This window comes from Thunnus albacares, chromosome 3, assembly GCF_914725855.1.
Source record: "Thunnus albacares chromosome 3, fThuAlb1.1, whole genome shotgun sequence".
In the NCBI taxonomy this organism is placed as follows: domain Eukaryota; kingdom Metazoa; phylum Chordata; class Actinopteri; order Scombriformes; family Scombridae; genus Thunnus; species Thunnus albacares.
This window is the reverse complement of record NC_058108.1, coordinates 1,397,800-1,422,283: the sequence shown is the minus strand read 5'-3', so window position 1 is coordinate 1,422,283 and position 24,484 is coordinate 1,397,800. Positions and strand designations below refer to the sequence as shown.

Here is a 24,484-nt window from a genome sequence, read left to right as displayed (position 1 = left end):
AGAAAACCACTTCTTTGTGATCTCCCTTTGTGCATAAGTGCCTTTTCATGTTGAAACAGGAAACAGTCTTCCCTAACCTGCTGGTGCAAAATTTGAAAAAACATAATTGTCTAAAATAAACAGAAGAATAAAGTGTCTAAGGGTGTCATGTTGCACAGATTGTAAAGTCTTTTGAGGCAAATTTGTGATTTTTGGGTTATGCTACATAGAAATAAAATAAATTTACATGAGTTGACAAGACTATAAAATATAATTACTTGAGGATTTACACCAACTGGAACAAGGGGCCTGGCTATAAACAGATGAAAAAAAAATTACTCTCAGTAATTAAAGGACCAATGTGTAGGATTTAGTAGCATCCAGCGGTGAGATTGAAAAGAAATGTATCCACTAATTTACAGACGTCTCTTTCACTATGTAAGTCTGTGGGAAAAGGTCTTTTTAGGCCAGTGTGCATCACGTGACGTTGTAATTACACGGTTTGGCCGCTATGTCTAATTTTCTTCAAAGCCTGGCCTCTTCCTGTATGTTTCCTGTATGTTTCCTTTATACATCCATGGGTGCAACATGGTGGGCTCCGGGGAAGAGGACCCGCTCCCTATGTAGATATAAAGGGCTCATTTTAAAGGTAACAAAAACACAACCATTCTTATTTTTAGTTAAATATACACTCATTAAAACATACTTATGAATATTATATTCCAGTTCTGCCAAATTGGTCCCCCTAGATGCCACTTCTACACGCTACTTTAAAGGTCCTCTTAAGATGACAAACATTTTTAAATGCCAGTTTTAATTTACTGAATATAAATCAGTTCGGCTTATAACCAGATAAATGTAACAAAAGTAAAACAGTAAACTAGAGTTCATTGGTATGATTAAGATCATTTTGTGTGAGACATGTTGTTGCTCTTACACATCCATGATGTTGCCCTGCAGACCTGACATGTCTCTGCTCAGCCAGCAGCAGCCAGACATCATAATTGGTCATCTATTAAATTGGCGTCTACCGTGACTCAGCGGAAAGAAAGCCGGTGGGAGGGAGGGAGAAACCGAGTAAGTGCTAAACGTGAATCAGCAGTTTTTTCCTCCACACGGTTCAGCTCCGTTACCGACATGAAGTCGAGGCAAGTTCACACGTAGTTGGCTGCAGGTGAAGAAAATGTGGCAGGAAAATGGATTATTAGTCGACGTTATCAGATGTTAGCTCGTAGCTCAGTCAACAAAAACCTGATATTAAACTTTTCCGTAAGTTAACTGTTAGTCTTCAGCCGGTTTTTCAACGTTTACATGTTAAAACGTTTATCGTTGTCAACGACAGACTTTGAACTTGAAATACTCTTCCAGCACAGCTTGTCCTCCGTTTATCATTTGTTTTAGATAAAAAAAAAATATGTTGACTCAAACAATTAGAAAAGCTCATTTCCAGGGTGGAGCAGACAGCTACAGATTTATTGTGTAACTTCAGTATATTTTCAAGGGTGACAGCTGACTCATGCTTGTAACCCTAAACCGCTTGTTTTTGTTTGTTTGGTCCACTCTATTTTGATTTATTTATATTTATCTTATTTATTTTTTTCAGGGCGCCATATTTACAGCAAACATGCCAAACTCATAAAACTCAAAACCTTTTTATATTAGCAGGATACATTTAGTTAACCCTCCTTCTTGATCTGACATAAATCTGTACAACATAAATTTAAATAGACTTTCCTTACAGTCACACCTGGAACTCACACTCATACTGAATGTTGCAGCTGTTCAGGGGTTTTCAAAGTGGGGTTTGGGGACCCCCAAGGGTCCTTTAGGGGAATCATTTACTTTCACTATAAATCCATCCATAAGTAACACAATGACAATGTATGACCGTTTTGGGGTTTCATGCACTTTCTGTAAGAAAACATATCAAAAGCAAAAATCTTATCAGATGGGGGACCCTCAGACAAAATCTTATCAGATGGGGGTCCGTGGTCTAATTTGTGTCAGTTTAGAGGTTTGAGATTCATTGGTCTGAATCTCTCCCTCTCATTCCTGGCTGTGTAGATGAAGCAGGTCTAGTGATTGCACGCTGCCAGAGAGAGAAGAAAAGGTCTCACAAACACTTTCTTATGGATGCTGAGGAACCAGAGTCGGATGTTGAGGAGGAGGATGGTGACATGAGGCCTCACAAGGTGGATTTTGGGCCTGCAGTTTTCAAATTACAGTCTCTTGCCATTATGTTAATTCACTCGCATCGATATTGAAGTGGTATGTTGTTGCAGTGCTGAGGCAGAGGTGCAGACATCTGAACTCTGAACTCTTCTGCTTTGTGCAGAACAGTTGTGCAGTGCAGCTGTTTTCCAGTTTATGGCTTTGATTGTAAATTAAACAGACTCTGCAGTTTTGTACACAGTGTTCCATTCAAGCTCTCTATAAAACTTAGTGAAACAGACATTGTTTTGTAATGTATTAAATAAATACAGTAGGTATATGATCAATTGGATATTAAAAGTAGGTGTTTTCCTACGCAGCTCCACAGTTATCGTGACGTGTGTATATACATCTTGTGTGTATCATGCTTTGCAAAATTGATAGTTTTTTTTTTTATAGTTGTGCTTATTATTTACCTTTTTCAGGAACCAAATATGACACCTACTAAGGAAAGACAACACCCTGGTAAGGTGCTTTTAAGGTATCAGATGTGGAGATTGCTGAATTCATAGGACCAGAGTGTAATCTAAAGGTGCAGAAAAGGGATAATCCTCAACTGTTAGATATGAATACATGACACTTTACAGGTAATAGTGGAGCTGAGCCTCAATTTGGTGCAGTAGAGTCCTTCTTCCCTGCCGTCCATCCAGTCTGTGTGTCACAAGATGGACCAGGAGAGAGAGGAGGAGGAGGAGGAGAAGAAGAGGTGAGAGAACAGATGAGATGTAAGAACATAAATAAATGTCACCGTGGTTTTGTCTGTCTTGGTTTTAAGATTGTAAGAACAGCAGTTCAGATGTGTTCGCAAAACTGAAGAACTTTAAAGCAGATGTTGCTTGAAGAAGAAATCAATAGAGATCCTGAGCTTGTAAGACATCAACTCTAACATCAAGAAAATCCAAGACTTGTTGCATTCATGTTGTACACTAGATGGCAGCATTGATCAAGTAATTTATTATCCAATAGGTGATTCAAAGTTTATATACTTTCACTTCTCCACATTACCACGTTCTACCTTTCTCTCCTCCCCAGGCAAGTCCGAGCTCCATGTCAGAGTACTGGGTACATCAAAATGACCAGCACAGCGTTGCAGACTGTCCGGTTAGCACACAAGTAACCCACAGACCTTGTCCCTTCATACCTGCTCCTAGTTCAGAGACAGCCATCGCTACTACGATGAGCTCCACACTTAGTCCCATGACTGACGTTCCCGTTAGTTCTATGTGCAGCCCCGTCGGTTCAGCTGGGGATACCCTCAGATCCGCATCCAGGGATCCTGGCTGCTCTGACCGGGATCCTGTTAGTGCTGCAGCTCATCTACACCTCCTGGGGGAATCCTTGTCCCTGATTGGGCACCATCTTCAGGAGACAAATGTGCGTATATTCAGTGTAGTGTCAAACAGAATAATCTCACTGTCAGAATATGGTAAAACACTGGGACTAGATTTCTTCTAGATATTCTGGGATACTTTCTTTGATGTTGTGATAATATTTGATAAATAACATAACCCCACTTAGTGTTGCTTCATGAACCCATATTGCATGTTCTTTTGAACTGATGGACAGACAGGAGCACATTGCACAGTGACTAATTAAATGACTGTGTATTTGTGAACAAATACATCAACCAGAGATTAGTGAATACAGGTCTCTGTACCACACATCCTGTAGTACTCACACTCTGTAGAGATGCCCATGGATTTTGGGGAACAAAGATACAGTACGATGGCGATAAAATCGTACATGTTATGTATATTGAGGCACTCAAGATGTGATAAACAAAAGAAATCTGACTCGATGTCCCGTTTGGAGTTTCTGACCTCTAGTAGCATTAAGGAGCAGGTGAGTAGGTCACTATCTGTCACCAGGGGGCGGTAATGCACCAAGAAAAACATGCAATGGCAGGGAAGAAGAAAGACATGCACATAAACAATGCAGGTTGTAAAATACTTTAAAAGTCGTCTTTGCAAAAGTTTTATTAGGAAGAAAATACATTCAACACTTTTGTCAGACCTCAAGGATACACACAATGTGTTTTTGTGATTATTGCTCAATGTAAATATAACATTGTCCCTTTAATCTGATTAGTTACGACTCCCAAAAGGTACCTGTTGCTTTTATTTATGGGCAGTACAAATAAAGGACAAAATCCAATTACATACGTTAAAAGTGATTTTTAATTAGTTTTAAGATGATTAAATTGGTTTGTTGGCCAAAGTTCAACTTGTTGCAGTTCTAAAATGAAAACACTTGACTGTTTAACCTCCTCTAGCGTTGACACAAACCTGTGTCTACTTGTATATGTGCATGTTCAGCCACATCGACCCATGCTAAACAATAATCAGTTTAAATACAAAAACACTCAGTTTCTGCTGCATCCTTCAGACCACAGACCGACTTCTGACTGTTAGAAAACATGCATTAATCTCACAGGCCTCTGTGTGTGTGTGTGTGTCTGCAGAAGTCGGTGTGTGTGTCCAGTAGCTTGTCTCTGCTCTTGGACTCTCTGCTGTGTGCGCTGGCTCCGCTAATCTGTCTCACCTCACAGATACCAGAGCTGAGGAGCTGCACACAACACACACTGGTGAGTGACAGTCAGTAGATCATGCATCACGTCATGTTCACTGTGCTTATATGCACATCATGCATGCACACGTACAAATTATTATAACACAAATACATTTTTTATCATCCTTAATTTTTTTAAAGGCTGCTACTCTGGAAAACATTTCCTATGTGATGCCGGGGTTTTGAGTGATGAAGACTCCTCTGGCTGTATACGGCTCATTCTAATATATTGAAAGACACTTTAGGTTAGTTTACACCTGGAAAAGAATTACACTCAAACAATATTGGTTTACACTATGAACATTATTTTTGTGTTAATAACAGATATGTAAGTTTACTTATATTGGTTGTCCAAATAAAAGGTGTGTTTGAACACTGAATTTTTCGTGTTGTATGATGTGGAAGTGGCGCTGTGGGGAGATGGTTCCCTTTTTCTGGATCATATTGAAGTTGATCAAGCCTCCTATAAATGTGGTGTCTGGGCCTCATGAATAAACATGCTCTTAGGTTCATACTTAAGTGTAATGTTAATTTCATAACACTCTGGCTGTGAATATTTCATCACCCAAGCCCTCTTCATTTTTAATAAGTACAGATTTGTGCCCACTTAGTATAAAGTGTAAATGTGCACCAGGACACACTTGATGTGTGAATCTCCAGTGACATAAGATTTGAAGACAGCAGCGACACAGAAGGAACTAATTAATTTCCCGTCTAAATGCGCAGCTATGTTGTCATATTTTGGCTAATTTCATTCCTCGTTCAATGAATTGTGAAGAAGCACAAAGTTTGAGCTCGAACTGTGAGGATGAAGCTGCCGTACTGCAATATATAACCATTCAACTGATCTAATGAGCTAAATATATGCTCGGAGATAAAGTCATTTCCATGTGGTTTTGTAATTAACTAATTGTCTATAGGTTAGTACTTAAGTCATTTCTAATTAAATATATTATTATCTGTCTCTGATTGCTCTAATAATCAGTAAATCCAACATCCAGCTGTGATTTGATTAGATGATCTAAAAGTTAGAGGCCTGAAGAATTGAAGCTTGAGGTTTCAAGAGTTTCATAAAATATGTAGAATGAAACTGCAAAGAACTATTTTATGAATGTCCATCTGACTGACGTTCAACAGAAGCAGAGTGAGATTCCTCTTTAGTTTATTCTGACTCAGCTTTGTATATTGTCATGTCTGTCTGTTTTTACATTTTTGTCCTCTTCAACAGATCAAAATATTTACAGGAATAAGCAACTATGAACCCTGAAGAAGAGCTTATCTGACAGTTATGGATGAGTTTTGACATTTTTTAGGGGTGTGGTAGATAAAACTATGGTAGAATGATTCACATCTGCCTCAGGATACACCCCTCCACCCCATCTTGGAATGTTTTGCAGCTGACAGACAAAGAAACCTGTTGCGCACGAAAAAAACTATACTTATGAGTGTGTTCATATGTGCATGTGTTCTGAATTGGGAGTGGTGAGACAGGTACCTCCCTCACCTGCGTAGACAGCTTTAAGTACCCATCCGTGAGCCGACAGGTACTGAAGTTGTCTGGATGAGCGATATATTTCAGAGCCAACATATCATAACAGAGCAGTCAGAGAAGAGCGTACATGAACACAGCTTCAAAGACTTCAGACAGGTAAGAATGTTTCCTATTGTTTGAATAATGATAGCAGGTCTATGTAGGAGTTATCTCAGTAATAAAGAAGAAGCCAACTGTAGCAGCAAATTGTCGATTATTAACTGATCATACAAAGTTTTTATTACTATTTGGTAGCAGGGAATTAACCCATCTATTATGTGCACCGTAGTGTGTTTATACCAGCTAGCTGTGTGTAGGTCTGAGCAAATGGCCGTTAGTGTTATGTCAGCTTTAAATAAATGCACAACTAGTGTCTGTCATCTAATTATACTCTTTACTTTAAGTATTAGTTTAATGCCATGTTTGAGTTTCACTTTATAGCTATTGTATTCAGACTTGACTTCGCTGTTTGTCTGCTGTGATTCTGAACTTTCAACGGCTTATTTTTGTTTGCATTTGTAGGTGGTTATGTGCATGTTTGCATATCAGTCCACATATAATAGTCCTGGTAGAATGTAGTTGGACAGGATAGGCAAGGTGTGGTGTATCATGCACTCAGAGAATAAAGAGGGACGTGGTGAGTAAGGAAGAAAAGTTCCAGAGAAATGAAAGCTGCTGTGAGTGAGTGAGAGTGCTGCCATTAACAATTATCATAGTTCTTGTTGACTCATGCACAACAAGTGAAAGAGGATGAAGTGAACATGCAGGAAACTAAATAAGAAGACATTGTACTTTTAACCACTAGACACAAACATTAAGGAGAGAGAAGGAAGGTGAGAAATCATACAATCACAGATGAAACAGATGAGACACATTTACACGTTTATTAAGTAGCTCATCCTCATATCAGATGTTACCTCAGAGGATTAAACTACCTCACCCAACCTGTCCACTTCCCTGTTTTTCCTGTTTTATTTGCATGTGGTTTCATCTTTTTGACAGAATCTGAAGAGAAACACACCTTTGCTTTCAGTTAGTTAACGTAGCTACTTACAAATAGCACCAGTGATCTGTGATACAGAATTACATCCAGCAGTCACATGTGACCCTTTTCTCTCTCTTTGCAGCTATGAATGAACACTTGAGAGGGAGCCACGATGGGTCCTTTCCCCCGGAGCTCAGACTTATCCTTGTGGGGAACATTGGATGTGGAAAGACATCATCAGGAGATACTATCCTGAGCCAGCTGAACCCTGCCTCTCCCGGTGACTCCAGGAGCTGCCAGCTGCGACAGGGCTTCTCCGAGGGCAGGAAGGTGACCCTGGTAGAGGCACCGAGATGGTACTGGAGTGGTGGCAAGATGGAGGACAGCGTCAGGAAAGAGACAGAGCGAGCCATGACTCTGGTAGCACCAGGTCCGCATGCTATTCTGCTGCTGGTGCCTGTTTACCAGTTCACAGAGGTTAGTTATAGTCTCTGTTTGATCCTCCACCTGATCCTGGTTTAGCTTTTATTTCAACTCATGAAAACATCAATGGCATTTAGATGATTGAAATGAGTCTTTGGACTTTTCAGTTGTTGGTATTATTATTATGCATGCATATTTTTCTAGTGATATTTGACAGTACATTCAGCTAATAAAACCCTAATAATGAGTTTTTCTGTTTCTCCTTCCCGTGGTGTTTCCAGATGGAGGCCTGGGTGCCTGCAGAGCTGGAGGAGGTGTTTGGGGCAGAAGTGCTGGATCACACTCTGGTTCTGCTGACCTGTGGGGATTACTTGATGGGAAGGACAGTGGAGGTAACAGAGATGACACCTGACTTCTGTGGTGTGCTTAGAGATACATTTCACGTTCACAAAGTTTTGTATACATTTTGGTCACATTCACTGAAAAAGTAGAGCAGAAATTTAACTTTTGGAGCACAGAAGCTTGTTGCTGGGTCAGTGCACTAAGCCAGAACGATATAACACTCCTTCCTGACAATTTGTACTTCTTTCAGTGTGCAATTTTAACAGATTTTAACTATTGATTTTCATGGGGCTGCATTTCAAATTCAGATTTTATGTTCAATTTTAAATGAGGTTAGCCAGTCATGTGACACACTGATACAGGAATAAAAGTGATCTGTTTAAACTTTCCAGGTTTTTTAAACACATTTCAAACTATATTACATCAGTTTGTGTATTTAAAATGTAGCTGGAAAGAGGAGGAAGCATCCTCGACTTTAAAACAAACTATAACATGCAGGTCGTTTTAGGGAAACTGCTGCTTCACCTCACAGATACTGATGTAATATTTCCTCACCATTCACTGTGTCCAGTTTGGACTCATCAGCTGATATTTCAGAGGCAAACTATTGCAAATCTAATTTCACACAAACGATCCTTTGACGCAGGAATACCTGCAGAAAGAGCACCCAGGCCTGAGGCAGATCATCGAGCGCTGCGGGGGGAGGTATGATGTCATCAATAATCGTCAGCAACAGGACAGGGAGCAGGTCCGTGTGCTGCTGGAGAAGGTAACAGGTTTGACTTAACAGAATAACTTCAATGTAGAGTTTAGTGAGTGTTTCTCTGTTTTACTATTGTATTGTTTTGTTATGTTTATTGTTTATGGTCACATATTTAGTCAGTTTGAATTTTCTGTTTAACGGCGGAGATGATATTTTAATTTTGTCAGGCACTTTTTAACATTTTCTGGATGTAAAATTCATTTTTATTGCATGCTGCCTGTGTTTGGGCTCTTTGTTTTAATTGTTTTGTCTGGGAAGGTTGCTGAGCTGTGCATGCTGTAGTGTTTCCTGGCAACGCCCAGTTTCACACTCATGAAATCACACCCAGCTGTAGTCAGGACTGGTTTCTGTATTTCTGATCAGGGATAAAGTTGCAGCAGGATTAAATGTAACCATGGTTTACACAGGGTGCATTTCCTATATGAAAGTCATTACTGTGTATTTATTTGTGTAACAGGTGGAGAGTATGGTGCAGAAACACGGGGTATTCTACATGAAAACAGTCCAGGAGAGAGACCTGGACAAACGAGTGAAAGAAAGAAAACAAGAACTGATGGAAAGTTTTAGAGCTCAAAAGGAAGAGAGAAGAGAGTCAACCCTCCAACGAAATACAGAAAAACAGAGGAGTGTTGAAAGAGAGGAGCAGCACAGCATTGCCTCGGAGAAGAGGAGAAATGAAGAAAGGGATGAGATGGAGGGAAAAGTGGGAGCGAGCCAAGTGTCTAACGGGCTTCATTCAACTCCAGCACCAGAGTCACGGTCATATTCACAGCCGCATGAGGACAGTCAGATGAAAAAGACCCCCAGTTTCAGACTAAATGCAGGTAAAGGCCAATAAAACTGGGTTCTATTCACCATGTCATGTAAAGGAAGAAGAAAAGTAGGACTCATAGTGACTGTTTTTCCTCTGCAGATGGAGCTATACTCTCACAAATGTCTGAGAGTAAAGCAGCGCCGAAAATAGTCACTACATGTAAGTCGCTGTCACTCAACAGTCTACTCTGTAGATGTTTGATGTTTATGAATAATTGTCATTTCTAACATTTCCACCCTAATATCTTGATTTCCCCTTTCAGTTCACCACAGAATCAACAGCTTTGAAGAGGAATCTCCAGAGGCTTCTCCCACCTCTTCACCTCATTCACCTGTCTTCTCCTCCTCTTCCTCCTCCATGCCAACCTTTGCTTCCTCTCCCTCCACATCCTCATCCTCTTCAGAGCTGCGTCTAGTGTTGCTCGGGCGATCTGGAGCAGGAAAGAGCGTAGCTGGCAACAGCATACTGGGTCGGGAGGAATTTGAGTCACACCCGGACAGCCTCATAGCCGTCACTCAGGAGTGTGAGAAAAAGAAGGCACTTGTTGCAGGCAGGAAGGTTTGTGTTTTAAAACTTACAGAGGTTGAATTTTTTACTATTTGCCATTTCCAGAAATCCCAAAACCTGTCAGATTTCCTATAACTCTGCAGTGCCTTCTAGTGTATATTGCTTCATCTCTCTTCTTTCCCTCCTGCAGGTGGCGGTGGTGGATACCCCGGACTGGTTCAACTCAGAGCGTGCTCCAGATGAGGTACGAGCTCAGATCTCCTCCTGCATTGCGTTGTCCAGTCCCGGACCCCACGCTTTCCTTCTGTGTGTCCCCTTAGACCAGCCTGCCAAGAATGAGCTGCAGGCTCTCAGGGCTCTTGAGGTTGTTTTTGGCCCAGAGGCAGTCCAGAGACACACTCTGGTCCTCTTTACTTACCTAGATCAACTGAGGGAGAGCGGGAAGGCGGGGAATGACAGCGTGGAGGCATACATTGCTGCTCAGCGTAAGGATTTGTTGAGGCTCGTGGAGAAATGTGGGGACAGGTTTCATGTGATAGAGACAGGAGGAGGTGGGAGGGAGAGGGAGAATGTGGCAGAGCTGCTAGAAAAGGTGGAGCAGACGGTGAGGGAGGCTGGTGGACAGTGTTATTCTTGTCCTGCTTTTCAAGAAGCTGAGAACAGAGTGAGGCAGAGACAGGTAGAGATAACAAGGGAGAGGAGGAAAAACCTAGAAGAAGAAAGACGAGGAGAAGTTAGACAGCTGAGCACTGAACAGAGGACACTCTATCCCTACATGCAGCCTGTGGCTGAAGCAGAAGAGGAAGTGAGAGAAGATGAGATTGAGAAAGCAAGGGATGAGGCAGAGATGAGTGTAAGCACCATGAATATCGAGAGCCTTCCTCCTATCACGCTCTCCAGCATGTCCCCTTCACTTCTCCATTCCATGATGGAGAAAATGGAGTCTACTGCAAAGATGATGCCCAAACTGATGGCGGATAGCTCTGTGTGGGTCGGTGAGGGAGCAAAGAAAGTGAAAAATAGTCCAGTGTGGGGAGCGGTCGGCAGTGGAGCACAAAATATCCAGAAGATGGTGGTTGATAGTTCTGTGTGGGAGAAGGTGGGAGCTAGAGCTGGACATGTCTCCAAACTAGTAGGAGATAGAGTTCCCAAGGTGGTGGTGGATGGTTCTGCATGGATCGGATCCGGAGCAAAGGCAGCAGCAGCAAGTCCCATGTGGCAAAAAGTCGGTTCAGGGGCCAAATCTGGGGCTGTTCTGCTAGCAGACAGTTCAATGCGTCTCGGAGCTGGAATTGGTACGGGTGCAAAGACAGTGGCACAGAGTCCCGTGTGGGGGAAGGTGGGCTCCGGGGCCAAAGCCGGAGCCAAGATGGTTGCCGAGAGCTCAGTGTGGGAGAAACTTGGGACGACTGCTAAAAAAGTGCCCAAAGTAGTCATAGGGGGTGCGTTGCTGGGTTTGGTGCTGGGTGTGTTTTTGGGGGGTGTGATTGGAGGAGCTGTGGGGGCAGCTGCTGGATCTGCAGTAACTGAAGTAGGCAGACGTAGATTCAGCAAGAAAAACACATCAGAAACCACAGATGAAGCTGCAAAAAATGTGGGAAGAACAGTGAACGACAACATGGACTCCATGATAAAACCAGGAGAGAAAGTATTGAAAACAGAATGAACGACTGAAAGGATCATGTAAATAAAATGTGTAACAAGTGTAAAAACATCAACTACCGTCAGAATATGTAAAACAGGCAAAAGATTTTCATTCTTATTTTGGCATCTTGGTGATTTTGAAATGCACATATTCTGTATCCACTCGTCCTTTTTGTCTTCATTTCTTTCTTCACAAATAGAGACACAATGAGACTCTGTCAAACTGGATTTACTGTCATATAAACAAATGTCTTAATGATTCTTAACTTCAATATCACCCCATCCTTAAACACAGCATGCAAACAAGAGAAATAGCAGTTAATCTACTGTACAACAGGCTGGAAATTGACTCAAAGTTTATAAGAAAATAATGTCATTTTAATATTGGAGCCAATGGTTTTTGTTCATACTGTATATATCTAAATGTCAGCAATAAATTCAGACTTTTATTTTTTGACTGCAAGTCACTTTCTCTTATAATACTGTAATGTTCCTCAGAGCTTAATTAAAGAACATTTATAATGACATTTGCTTCTGTGTCTGTTTTTCAGTCTATTCAGGGTTTATACCATGAAAACACCTTAACATTTAAAGCATTTAAAGTGACCATGTATGATATTTTTTCCATTATTTCATTTTAAAGCTGTTTTTAGGACCAAAAACCTTCTAGCATCACCACTACTCGCATGAGATGTGCATATTTAGTTTGTACTTGACTGATATCAATATTTCTGTGTTCATGTGGGTGTGAATGTGGTGGCAAGAGGGGCACAGCAGGGGGTTGGAGGAGGTGGGTGGCGGCAAGGACATTTTTATCTCTGAGTCCCAGGCCGGCCAGCATCTCCCCGCTTGGCCTCTTGTATCAGAAGAAGGAGAGTTAGGTTAGAGAGGCTCCAGCAGTCTCAGCTCTAATTATAGGCTTTAATTTTCCTGACCTAAACGTTTGTAATGCAGATCTAAAAACACTAGAACAACTGTGCTTTCCTTTAAAAAAGCTGAGCAGGTGAGAACAGTTATACTTTGCTGATTTGATTAAAATCCTTTCTCATTTATGAGGGGATTTGAATATGTGGTTAAAGAGGAAATGTGCAAAATGTGATTCATTTAGGATGTTTGGAAGAAAGAATTTCCCGCCATCTCCACATTGATTAATACAATCATAGGTACATTAGTACAACAACAAGGTGTGCCTCAAGGCTCAACTCTTGGTCCACTTTTTATTAATAACGTCCCCGTAATTTGCTCTGAATGCTGTGTTCAGCTTTATGCGGTTGCCACGGTAATATACACTTCTAAAACTAATTTATTACAGATTGAATCAGCTTTGCATTCTGATTATAATATTCTACAACAGTGGCTCACAGCTGATAAATTACTACTCAGTAAAACTAAATCTCACATTATGATTTTCGGTACTCGCCAAAGTATTAAATTCAAATCTATAACTTATTTGTGTGTTATTACTTGTGTTGTTGTTACACCACTGCAAAGAATTGAACACACCAAACACCTGGTTCCATGGCTCAACTCTGAGCTGTCATTTAAATGCCATATTAATCACATTGTGATCTTTACTGATCCAGTAATTGTTTTATTTTACTGTTAGAAAGAAGCTTGCGTCATAACTAATTTTACCAATATTGGATTATACCAACGTACATCAGGCTGCATCTAAAACTAATCTTCCTCTCAATATAGTTTATAATAGATTATGCAGATTTGCTCTTGGTTGTCCTTTCATAACTCATCATTGTACATTATATGAAACTCTTAATTGGCTCTCTCATCATAAAAAGACAGTAACATTGGCTGCAGTTTATTTTTGAATGTATACATTTCAATTACCATCACTATTTAAAAAAGTTAACGGTACCTTTCTCCTCTAATTACCAATTAAGACACTACACAGCTCTTTATTTCTGTTCCTGAAGTCTCTACTTCTAAAGCTAAGAAAGCCTTTAATTTTAAAGCTCCATTAATGGGAATAATCTTCCTGTAAATATCCGACGCATATCATCTTATAATCTGTCCACTTGTTCAAAAATGCCCTGTCTCCTGTTTATATACATGCTTATAACAACACCTCTAAAATTATGTTTTATAATTTTATTACTTAATATTATCACTGACATTAATACTTTTTTGTGACTGAATGATCTGTTTGCTCTGCTTGGAGTATGATCTCCTCATTTTGTGTGTCTTTATTATTTTATACATTTGGTATCGTTTAATGATCTCGTAGTTATTTTTGTTTTCAGTGAAATATTTTGTCTGATTGTGTTTATATTGTATTATTGTCATTTAGGACACCCTCGAAAATGAGATGGTACATCTCCAGGGGTTATTCCTAATAAAGCATTTCCAAAGATAAAGCTGGACACAATAAGTTTGAATGTGTGTTTAGACAGAATGCAAAGCAAATCTTACAGGAAGCCCGATTGGTCAAAAGATGTGAGGGGACACAAACAGATGTGAATTTGCTGATTGGGGCGTAGACTCATCTGAAAACGTTTCAACTTGAGTGAAAAAATCATGTCTGTCCAAAGGCTGTGTGACTCCATAAATGTACAAAAGACAAAAAGGGGGAAAAAACTGTAATAAAGTAACATAAAGAACTTAAATCAGAATCTGAGCTGTCACTCAAACACAAATGTTTTCTGTGTTGTAAGTTACCTAAAGCTAATATCTGTCAAATTACTACATTATGTCAAATAAACAGACTGCAAGAGTCCAGCAGTCTTATTTGCATGAATAAAGATTTGCTTTGCATTCAATCTGAACACACTTCGATGGGTTTATACTCTGATGCATCCATCACTGAATGACACCAGGAAGCCATTATTGAGAGTGAGCTTCTATAATGTCATAATGTGAAATAACTCCTACCAACACAACAAATGAATTGTTTTGCTGTAAAAACCTGGCAAAGACTTTACTGTGACCCCAGCCTCAATCTCTAATCCTCTCTGTGGTATCAGAGTGGAGCGGGGGGGGGGGGGGGACAGGGCAGCCTGGCACAGCACAGCGGGCAGAGGCAGCCGTGGCACTGTTGTGAAAGCAGCTCTTCCTGTTGTGCGGTCCCGAAACCGGGTGTATAGGGGTTCCCAGAGCATCCTGGTGGCTGTTTTCTCTCTCTGTTTTTCCCTTCTCCCTTCTTCCATGTAGCAGTTGCCACCCCACCCCTCAAACATACACACACACACACACATACACACACACACACACACACACACACACACACACACACAGCCACCACCCCTCCTCCAGGAAACTCGTTGGCCATCAATGAGACAGCACTAACTGAAGGCGTTTCCTGGCCACTTGATAGAACAAAACACACAGGCAGAGACACACCAGCACAACTACACAGCTGCAACTTACCCCCCCAACTTCTTATTTATACAACCCCTCTCCCAGCACCTCCGCACCATGCTGAACCCCATCTCTAACCGCATCCCACATCCACCCTGACCTTCCTCACACACAACCGCACACCTACAATTGTTGTTGTTACATAAATCCTTACTTAGTTCTTATTCACATAGTATGCACACACACACCAGTACGTAAAGAAATATGTACAATGCATGTGCAACGTTCCCACCTAGATCTGCTGCCCTGGGAAAACTTCATGGGATAACGATGAATGCTGTTTTTTTTCCATGGATGGGGTTGCCATAGTGTAATGTCAGCGAACAGTTATATCCGGCTTCAGGGTGTCACATCACTCACTAGTTTTATTTTTTTGAACCGGTGTTGTTTATGGCTCCCTTGTTAAAAGTAACTATCAATCTGTCATCCTGGTGAACAGCACAAACTAACAACATGGAGTTTGGCTTTGACTATTCAGCCCAGATAATGCGTGTTGAGTTATGAACATATTATGGACGAGAGTTAAAGTAAGCCCTATAAGATGTGTGTTTCTACTAAAAACATGCTTTGTTCTTTTGTAAATCTGTAAAATCTCCATTTTTACGTTTAACATCTGATGACCAGCGTGAACATCTACTGAGATTCATACTGAACACACTGAGGATACACAAACATTCACTAAGCAGAGAATGGCAAAATATGTGGATGTGTTGAGAAATCGTGCTGACAAAGAGCAGTCTCTGGAGCGCAATAAGAGGATGTCAAATAAGGAACAGCAAACTAAAACACACTTTATTTCTGTCTGGTACAAGTGTGTCACAATGTCAGGGTGGGACCATCGGCGCTGCTTCTCTGACCACAGGAACTTTTAGAAGAACAGCGGGAACATTAAGAACTGCAACTTCGATTAATAAAATGCATTTCATGCATTTCACTGGGGCACAATATAGCACATGCTAAACTAAATTACCTTAACTGTACTGGGACAATGCTGACTATTTACATGTAAACTTCTTAGGCTGCATTTGGAAGCAAACATCAGGTTATTAACCCTGCTGTGAAAGATTTAACATTTTCATGGCTGCAGAGGGATAATTCAACATCTTGAAAGTCCTCAATGAGAAAAGATGATCAGATTTTTGTTATTAACACATAGAAATCAACATTTTGTTGCCATGTTAATCCAGCCTGAGATGATCTGATTGGACTGTTTTGCATAATTCATCCATGTTGGATTCATATTATTTGACATTGAGATGTAATATTCAACACAGGAACATTGTGACCTTGTTTGGATATAAAACACACAAGTTCTGTTGAGGTTCAATCTGACCCAAAGCACAATTCCTAAAACACAGAGCCTCACACTCAGTGTTTGCACATCACTGGAAAACAGAGTTTAAACTAATTAAAACTACAAAATATCACCAAAAATCCACCCCTCCCTTATTCACACTACTTTGAGCACTGAGTGGAAGAGACAACCACACAGGCTCTTTGGACTCAAACACTTTGGTATCTGGCAACGATTGTGTGTCCCGTCCTGTCCGTCAGTGTGGCATTTAAACTCCCAGTGGCTGCACACCTTTTGTATGCTGTCTTTTGGTGTCATCGCTCATCATTTGTGGCTGCCACCATCCTTATCTGACCCTTAACCTTTCCCAGAATGCCATGGGTCACCACAGAGGTCTTAGCCCCGAAGCTCTCCTCACTGTCCGTGTCACCATAGCAGCTGGATGTTGCAGGGGAATTCGCCAGGGCGATGACTGAATCGGTTGAGTCCCTGTCTCTGCGGGCTGCCGCCAAGGAGGGACGGGCTGAGGATGGTGGAGCAGTGTGAGGCGGAGGAGGAGTGTCGCACCGAAACAGAGGATTCAGTTTGTTGCTGTCCAATCCGGCCGTGGCGCTCTCGTCCTCAGCCCCGTCCTCAGCTGAGTCCATGCTCTTGTCCTGGGCCTGGTCATTGAGCAGAGTGACCAGGAAGTTGATGTACTTCACAGCCAGGCGGAGGATTTCATTCTTGCTGAGCTTCTTGTCTGGTGGGTGTGTGGGAATGAGTTTTCTCAGCTCGGAGAAAGCGCCGTTCACATTCTGCTGTCGCCAACGCTCGCGGCTGTTGGTGAAGACACGGCGAGCAAGTTTCTGAGGAGGGCCTGTCAGACACATATACACACTCTGTGAGCGGGTTTTAAAAGAAGAGTCTGGTCATATTCTATATTTTATCTTGACAAGATCAGTTTCAACAATAAATTGATCCTCTGAATAAGTTAGCCAAAGCCTAATATAGCTTATTCCTCTGTGCCTTAGAGCTCCATTGTGGTCCAAAAATACATCAATGAACCACACTGTTGCCCCGGGTAACATATTCTCTCATTATGATGAACATGGACAGTGTAGTTTATTTTCAGTCAATCCCTCATACATCATCCTGCTGACGTAAACGCTCACTAGCCCACCAAATGTGAATTATTCCGCCACTGAAAATAGTCCCCTACAAATTCACTGTTTACTCCAATTTCAGCAACATTTGCTAAATGACTACAGTGCCCTGCTGTTTCTGGAAATTACTTTTTAGGAGGAAAGTATATATTCATGACCTGTTTTTATAGATTTACATCTGTAGTAGGAACGTTTGGCATTGAGGGCGAGAACAACAGACACAGAGGGAGAAGGAAGTATTGAGAGACAGACTAATGCATTTATAGTACTTGTTGACAAAGAGAAAATAAAGAATAACACTGTCCTCATCCTATAAATACCTTAAAAATGACTGTCACTGTGGCTGCACTAATAGCAACATCTGATTCTTTATTTAGAAGCACAAAAACTCACAATCATTGATCTCCATCTCAAAGTGTGATGAGGGTCTTCTCTTGATCCGGCTGTTGGCAATGACACCATAGCTTCCTCCTGAGGGACCCAGGTAAGAACTAAAAAGAGATTTTTTTTTTTTAATACAGCACAATTAATGCAAATGTAACAGGTTTGTAACTGCATATTCAATCAGCATAGACAGTAAAATTTGGCAAAATATAAAAACCGGCTTGTCTTCTGTTAAATAACTCCAGATGGAGAGAAATCTTGGAGGGTGGACGGAGAAAGCAAACACCAAGATGGTGGAAGCCATTAACTGAGACGTGATTATGTTGGTGGCGTTGATTGAGTGTGCATGCAGAGTTTTAGCCCGGTCTCATTAAGCCTGGTTACTAGCTGTTTCGACTTCAGGGTGATGAAATAGATCAATGCTTCTTGCTACAAACAGACCAGAGAGAAGTGGGGAGGGAAGCTTATTCCCAGACCACCATGACAGATGGAGGAAGCCATAGATGTAGCCACTGTGGAAAATCCCACTTTTTTACATACTGTAGCTGATACTCCTCTGTTATACTATGAGAAGCTGTTTGGAAAATCGTTTTTCGAGTACAGAGTAGAAGAAGAGTAGGAGGACTTTGATAACGTCTGCTTCTCTTCATTAGAATAAGCTAAAAGTTGCCAATTTCAGGGGCTCAAAAAGAGCTTTAAGAGTTCTGTTTTGCAGCCTTTTGTCAATTGAATTTGTACCGTACCGTATATGCCTTCTAAATTTAGCTGCAATTAAAAGTAAATATGTAGCTTCATAAGTGATATCTTCAGGGTTTTTATAATAAGAACATTCAATGATGCAACTCATGTTCGGTAACCAGTAATATTCTGATGATTGAATTCAGTGTGAGAAAAGTGTGGTGCCTTCATAACAGTTCACATCCTGCTGTCAACTTCGCATAACTGTGCAGCAGATTACTATTAATCACAATGGGAAGTCATGAAATCCCAGCAGTTGAGGTTTCATATGAAACAGAAACTTGGTTTTTACCAACGAAGAAGCATTATTATTACTAGTGACATCTCAGGAAACCAGACTGTAGTATTTTATAGTTTCAAGTCTTTGCTTTTTTCTTGTTGCACTAGATAGTTTTATCTCTTTAGGCTTCAAAAAACGGTTTGAATTAAACATTCAGAGGGAAATTGACATTTCTCAGCTCCTCACTGCAACGTGTGACGAGGGGTCACAAATAAGTACATAAGGCAAAAAGTTAGGAAACTTCTGTGCTAATGGCTGAATCCATATAAACCAAATCTAACCTGGTGAAGAAGGCGTGAGCAGGCAGGTACTGCTGAGGCAACAGGGGCCCTGGGGAGGGAGCAGAGGGACCTCCTGGACCTCCAGAACCTCCGGGGCCTCCAGGACTGGCCACAGGCAAACAGGTCAGCTGGCTGCGGCGAAGGTCTGCATGGGGCCCGTGCAGAAGGTTGGGAATTGGGTGTAAAGCAGTCAAAGGGGTGTTGGGGAGCGGGAGAGGGGGCTTGCTGTGACCAAGACTGATGACTGGAATGTGGGGAGGAAGAGGAGAGGATGATGAGGACGGAGGGAAAGATGCAGTGGAGGTTGGAGGTGGGAGTGGGCACGGGGAAGTCTTGGCTGGTGCCGGGAGGAGTGGAGGTGGAGAGGAAAGTGTTGGGGACCTGGTGGCTGAAGCAGCAGGGGTTGCAGCGGCGGTGGTCGGTTCTCCATGCTTCTCCTCCTTCTGCTCCGTCTCCATGACGATGGGCTCAGGTGCAGCAGCTGTATCTGCATGGTGACTGGTTAACACTGTCGTTGTGGCACTGGGGGACTGAATCAAGCTGCCAGCAGGGACATCCGTGTGTCCCTTGTGCACTGTCTTGTTAGCAGGATGTGGGCTGTTGATAGTGTCCGAAGACGCTGCAGCCTGGTTCTGGAGGGGACTGTGCTGCTCCACGGAGGTACAGGATGGGGAGGAGGCAGAGGAAGAGGAGGCAGAGGAAGGGCGAGGTAGTTTGGGTGGTGAGGCAGGTACGCCGGTGGAGTTAACCTTCTCCATCATGGTGGTGAAGTCTCTGGGAGAAACCCTGTCAGTTCCAAGCTCCTTAAACACTCAGCCGCCCGGCGTGTGTGTCAGTGTGTCTCGTCCCCGTTGTGTCTGTGTATGAGAGTATGTTCATGTGTACCACCTGCAGCTCGTCCTTCAAACCTCTCCTCTCCAAGCATATGGGTCTTTTCCATAAAGGCGACTCATAACCCTTCCTTTCCTTTGTTCCGCTTTCCTGCAGATTATGCAATATTTTGCCGCTCTACCTCACAACAAGTGAACAACAACAACTGAAATCCATCAGTTGTTCTTCTCAACACCAGGGTCAGTATGTGAGTCTTTTATCCATCAGTCCATGTTATATTTGCCTTCAACGGAGCTACACCTTCCCACTGATCCAGCCTTGTTACCCATCATTCTCACCTTTACTTGTGTGATTGTAGCTGTGTGTGGAGTGTGGGTAGACGCCTGTGTTCACTCCTTCACTTCAACGTGCAGTCCTTTTATAGTGGGCTAATTCTACAGTGTCGCCTCTGGGTGCGGCGTGGAGCTGGGGTGGTTGTTGCGGTTTGATTTGAACTGGATGTCTGTATTTTTCTTGCAGTACATCCTGAGCAGCAGATTCTAGGTTGACGGAGAATCCCCAGCGGCAGCTCTTAATGAGTTTGACTGTCTATGTGTCTGTCTGTGTGTATTTTGAGGATGTGAGTCAAAATCCTTTTAAGCGTTCAACATGTCCCAGGCCGCTGAAGATTGGATTGATATCAAAGAGTCTGTCGAACAAAAGAAAAAGAAAAGAAGCACACAGGATATATATTTGGTGTATATTTAGAAAAGGCAATAAGATGTGAAAATGTGCCCGAAGGTCAACCTTTGCACGAGTGCAATTTTTCGATTTCAACATTTCATGAAAATTTACAGATTCATTTCTTACTGCAGCTGTTGTCGGGTAAATTTACTGTTGTGCTACTTCTTCAAGGAGGGAGACGTTTGTTTGTAGTCTGCTCGGTAAGGCGTAAGACTCATTATTTCTTCTAGGTTTTGCAATCTTAGTTGTTCCTGTTTTGTCTTTTCTAGTAGTCATGACTTTATTTTGAACAGTTCCCTCTTTCGCAGTGATGCAGGGACGACACTTACAGGTAGTTTCTTTTTAATAATTCAATTTTGCAGCCGCATTTAACATCTTAAATAAAAAGAAACCCTTGAGAAGCTACAAAGAAACAGAGTAACAGACGAATATTTAAAAGGTTTTGGTGTCTGACACTCAGTGTTACGTGGATGTTTTTGCTTATTAGCTGCACCCGTTTCAGGATAGATTTTGCTGCAGTTGCCAAGAAACAAAGCAACAGTGACATCTCATATATTTTGTAGAAATACAGATGATATAGCATTTAATGTTTAGTCAAATCAAGCATATATCCTCCTGTATAATGAGCAGTTTGCATTAATTCATTAAGGATAATGACATATTTTTGAGAATAGTGATTAACTGGTTATTAGATTGGTTGATTATTAGAATGGTTATTAGATTTTATGTATTTTATAAATACTCACATAAAAAATCATATATAATCACCTTGAGTTATTTTTTATTTATTTATTTTTTTATCCAAATGCACAAATAATTGTGTTTTTACCATAACCAGTAGACTGTCACACAAATTTAATTCAGCTTTTAGGAGAATAATTTGTCCATCCATCAAATGAATTCTGGTAGATTTCATATTCAATTTCTATTTTCCTCTGCTCATCAATAAATCACTAAATGTTTTTATTGCCAATTTCCAACAACCAATAAGTGACATTATTATCAATATCACTAGATTTACATACAGACATGCTGTAAATATGACAGTGACTGATGTCAAATGTGTTTTTATTATTATTATTATTTAAAATAATTGTTACAGACTGCAAACCAGCCTCATATACTATAGATTTGTATTCAAAATTTAAAAAATAAATAAATAAAATAATTTAATTAATACTCACAGGTAAAATTATGGCACCCAGTGTAGCTTCTCTCTGTCTGTCATGCAAAATCCGTCAGAGTTCAAGTGATCTGTGAACGCACGTGTCACCTCAGTGTTTAACATCCTCCTTCTCTTGCTCCTCCTTCCTTCTCCTCCTCCTCCTCCTCCTCCTCCTCCTCAGGTCACTCACACTCTGCTGCAGCCTGTCACTGCCTGTCTGTCAATCTCTGAGATCAAGAATTGGAGCCAAACAGTCTGACACCGTTCAAACACTCCAAATACTCAAATGAATCCCTGCAAATAAAATTCTTAAATATAAAAAAAAATAAATTAAAAAAAATGACAGTCCAAAATATTCACAAAGATATGAAGTCACACCGAGACCGAAAGTCAGTCCAAACACACACATTTGTTTTTTTGTTGTTGTGAAGTTGCTCCTTTGAACGAAGACACACTCAAAGCATGGAGACGGATGGTGCAGGTCTCTGCCATCCCCCCCTGTCCATATGTCATTCTCACCTCTCTCTTCTTCACTCTCTCTCTTTCACCGTCCTGTCTATCCCTTCCTTCTCTCACTCTCTCTTCGCCAAGAAGACACAATGCTCTAACTGGCTGCCAGTCGGAGCGCTCTGATACTGGCAAAATGTGAGGTGGGAGAGAGAGAGAGAGAGAGAGAGAGAGAGAGAGAAGAGGGAGAGAGAGGGAACCATGTTGCAAGGAGAGTTTTCCGCTCCCTGCTGGACAAGAGGATGTGCTAGTACAATATGGTGGCTGCTGATAAGAGCCTCAAAAGCTGCCTGTGGCCTGTAGATAAGGAACCTCCACCCCCCCCCCCCCACAACCCCTCCTCCTCCTCCACCACCACCAATACCAACACACATACTCTCATACACACACACACACACACACACACACACACACACACACACATACACACACACATACATAACACTAGACTGGTCAGTCCCAGACTTTGAAGGGATCTGGACTGTTTCCAAGAAAATATCCGCAACTGTACTTATATCACAATATGATAAACAGACAACGATGTACTGTACACATACACGCATGCCAAGTCGTACATGCATGAATATACACACACATACAGAACATGTACATACGCAGACACTTCCACAAATAACACAGTCATTTGGGGAATTACCTGAAGTCTTTGCTTGAGAGCTTCTGCTATTAGAGTTTGTCTTTTAACAGGCAGATTACAAGCAAAGAATCGCCAATAATATGTGTTTGTAGCAGCTTTATCAACAAATAATCATTTAAAATTTGAGACAAATAGATGTAATAAAAGAGGTGAGCAGAGATGAAACCAGGAGAGAAGCTTTTCTTTTATTAAAGGTTATAATGTAAGCTCATCCTGTCCACTAGAGCTGAAATGTTCAGTTGATTAATTGACAGAAACTTAATCCGCAACTATTTTGATCATTTTTCAAGCAAAAATGCCAAACAGTCATTGGTTTCAACCTCTCAAATATGAGGATCTTATGCTTTTCTTTGTCATATAGTAAATTGATTGACAGTTTGTAAAATAAAACAAGCATTTTTCACTATTTTCCAACATTTTACTGGCCAGACAAAATGATCAATCAAGAAAATAATTTGCAGATTAATCAATAACGAAAATAATCATAGTGCAGTGCATAATAGTGCAGTGCTAATATTCACTATATGTATTTGTAACAACATTATACAAACACAAAAAGGTCTTTATTCATCAGACTCGAGACAGAAAATCTACTAAACAGTTTTGTAATTTAAAATGTTGAAAACAAACATCTGTTCAAATAAAAGAGATTATTTGTGAGTCAAGTGCAAAGTGAGCTTTGAGCAAACATGAATTCATTCATCGGACTCAATTGACTGGAGATTTTCTGTTATGACATCAGAGCGCACCTGTGTCACTGATGACCAACACACAAGTCGTCATCATGGTTACTTTCCTCTCCAAGAGCTCGCAAACGTCCTTCCTGGATCCGTCTCACACACATGTTCTCTCTCACTGTCTCTACTGCTGTCCTTTGTGCTCACACATTACTGCTCAATTCATCTCAAACTCTCTCTCTCTCTCTCTCTCTCTCTCTCTCTCTCTCTCGGCGTGTCGCTCTGAACCTCAGGGTCAACGCCTCTTTTACATTCCCTGCAGTCATTTCCTTCTTAGACAGACTGAAACACAAACATTATAAAGGCTTACAGTTACGTGACCTTCTAGGTCCTGGGAAAGAAAGCAGTTTGCTGAGCAACTTTACGAGAAATCTGTCATCACCTTCATCATCATCATTATTGTTTGTTTTTTTCATTCTACATTGCCACCAATGTGAATCATCATCATCATCATCATTGTAGACAATAACTGCCAGGGCTGTGAATATGCTGAAATAACAATAGTCCATGTATAATCAGAGTGCAGACAGTGTCATCTATCGGTCTGTCACACTACTTTGCGTCCGGCAGCTGTGGTTCCAGTTGATCGCACTCTGTGTGCTATA

General features: G+C 41.2%; 2 protein-coding genes across 7 annotated transcripts; one reads left to right on the top strand and one right to left on the bottom strand.

Annotated features, from left to right (window-relative positions):
- The first annotated feature begins 384 nt into the window (after positions 1-384).
- Positions 385-15,824, top strand: LOC122978732 (GTPase IMAP family member 8-like). 6 transcript variants are annotated; one of them, XM_044345671.1, is made up of 14 exons: positions 390-628; positions 940-1,056; positions 2,044-2,171; positions 2,616-2,655; positions 2,778-2,896; positions 3,223-3,564; positions 4,652-4,774; positions 4,900-7,751; positions 7,979-8,089; positions 8,686-8,808; positions 9,260-9,626; positions 9,716-9,775; positions 9,879-10,174; positions 10,314-15,824. In XM_044345671.1, exons 8-14 carry the CDS (start codon positions 7,419-7,421, stop codon positions 11,787-11,789), a joined length of 2,766 nt encoding a protein of 921 aa, XP_044201606.1. In that variant the 5' UTR covers positions 390-628; positions 940-1,056; positions 2,044-2,171; positions 2,616-2,655; positions 2,778-2,896; positions 3,223-3,564; positions 4,652-4,774; positions 4,900-7,418; the 3' UTR covers positions 11,790-15,824. The 6 variants fall into 6 exon arrangements, with proteins under 6 accessions (XP_044201608.1, XP_044201606.1, XP_044201602.1 ...); XM_044345668.1 differs by lacking the exon at positions 940-1,056 and having other exon boundaries at positions 395-628; positions 4,900-6,406; positions 7,417-7,751; XM_044345673.1 differs by lacking the exon at positions 940-1,056 and having other exon boundaries at positions 385-628; positions 4,739-4,774.
- Positions 15,825-15,905: 81 nt separating this feature from the next.
- Positions 15,906-22,721, bottom strand: lyl1 (LYL1 basic helix-loop-helix family member). Its single transcript, XM_044345674.1, has 4 exons — positions 22,000-22,721; positions 19,262-20,780; positions 17,972-18,069; positions 15,906-17,292 (listed from the first exon to the last, which is right to left on the bottom strand). Exons 2-4 carry the CDS (start codon positions 20,020-20,022, stop codon positions 16,748-16,750), a joined length of 1,404 nt encoding a protein of 467 aa, XP_044201609.1. The 5' UTR covers positions 20,023-20,780; positions 22,000-22,721; the 3' UTR covers positions 15,906-16,747.
- Positions 22,722-24,484: the final 1,763 nt, after the last annotated feature.

Excerpts from the sequence above, each read along its gene's own strand:
- LOC122978732 (XM_044345673.1), top strand. The coding sequence starts at position 7,419 with ATGAATGAACACTTGAGAGGGAGCCACGATGGGTCCTTTCCCCCGGAG. Across the intron at positions 7,752-7,978 it reads CTGTTTACCAGTTCACAGAG|ATGGAGGCCTGGGTGCCTGC; the intron begins GTTAGTTATAGT and ends TGGTGTTTCCAG. Across the intron at positions 8,090-8,685 it reads TGATGGGAAGGACAGTGGAG|GAATACCTGCAGAAAGAGCA; the intron begins GTAACAGAGATG and ends CCTTTGACGCAG.
- lyl1 (XM_044345674.1), bottom strand. The coding sequence starts at position 20,022 with ATGATGGAGAAGGTTAACTCCACCGGCGTACCTGCCTCACCACCCAAA. Across the intron at positions 18,070-19,261 it reads GCTCACGCCTTCTTCACCAG|TTCTTACCTGGGTCCCTCAG; the intron begins GTTAGATTTGGT and ends ATCTCTTTTTAG. Across the intron at positions 17,293-17,971 it reads TGAGATGGAGATCAATGATT|GCCCTCCTCAGAAACTTGCT; the intron begins GTGAGTTTTTGT and ends TGTGTCTGACAG.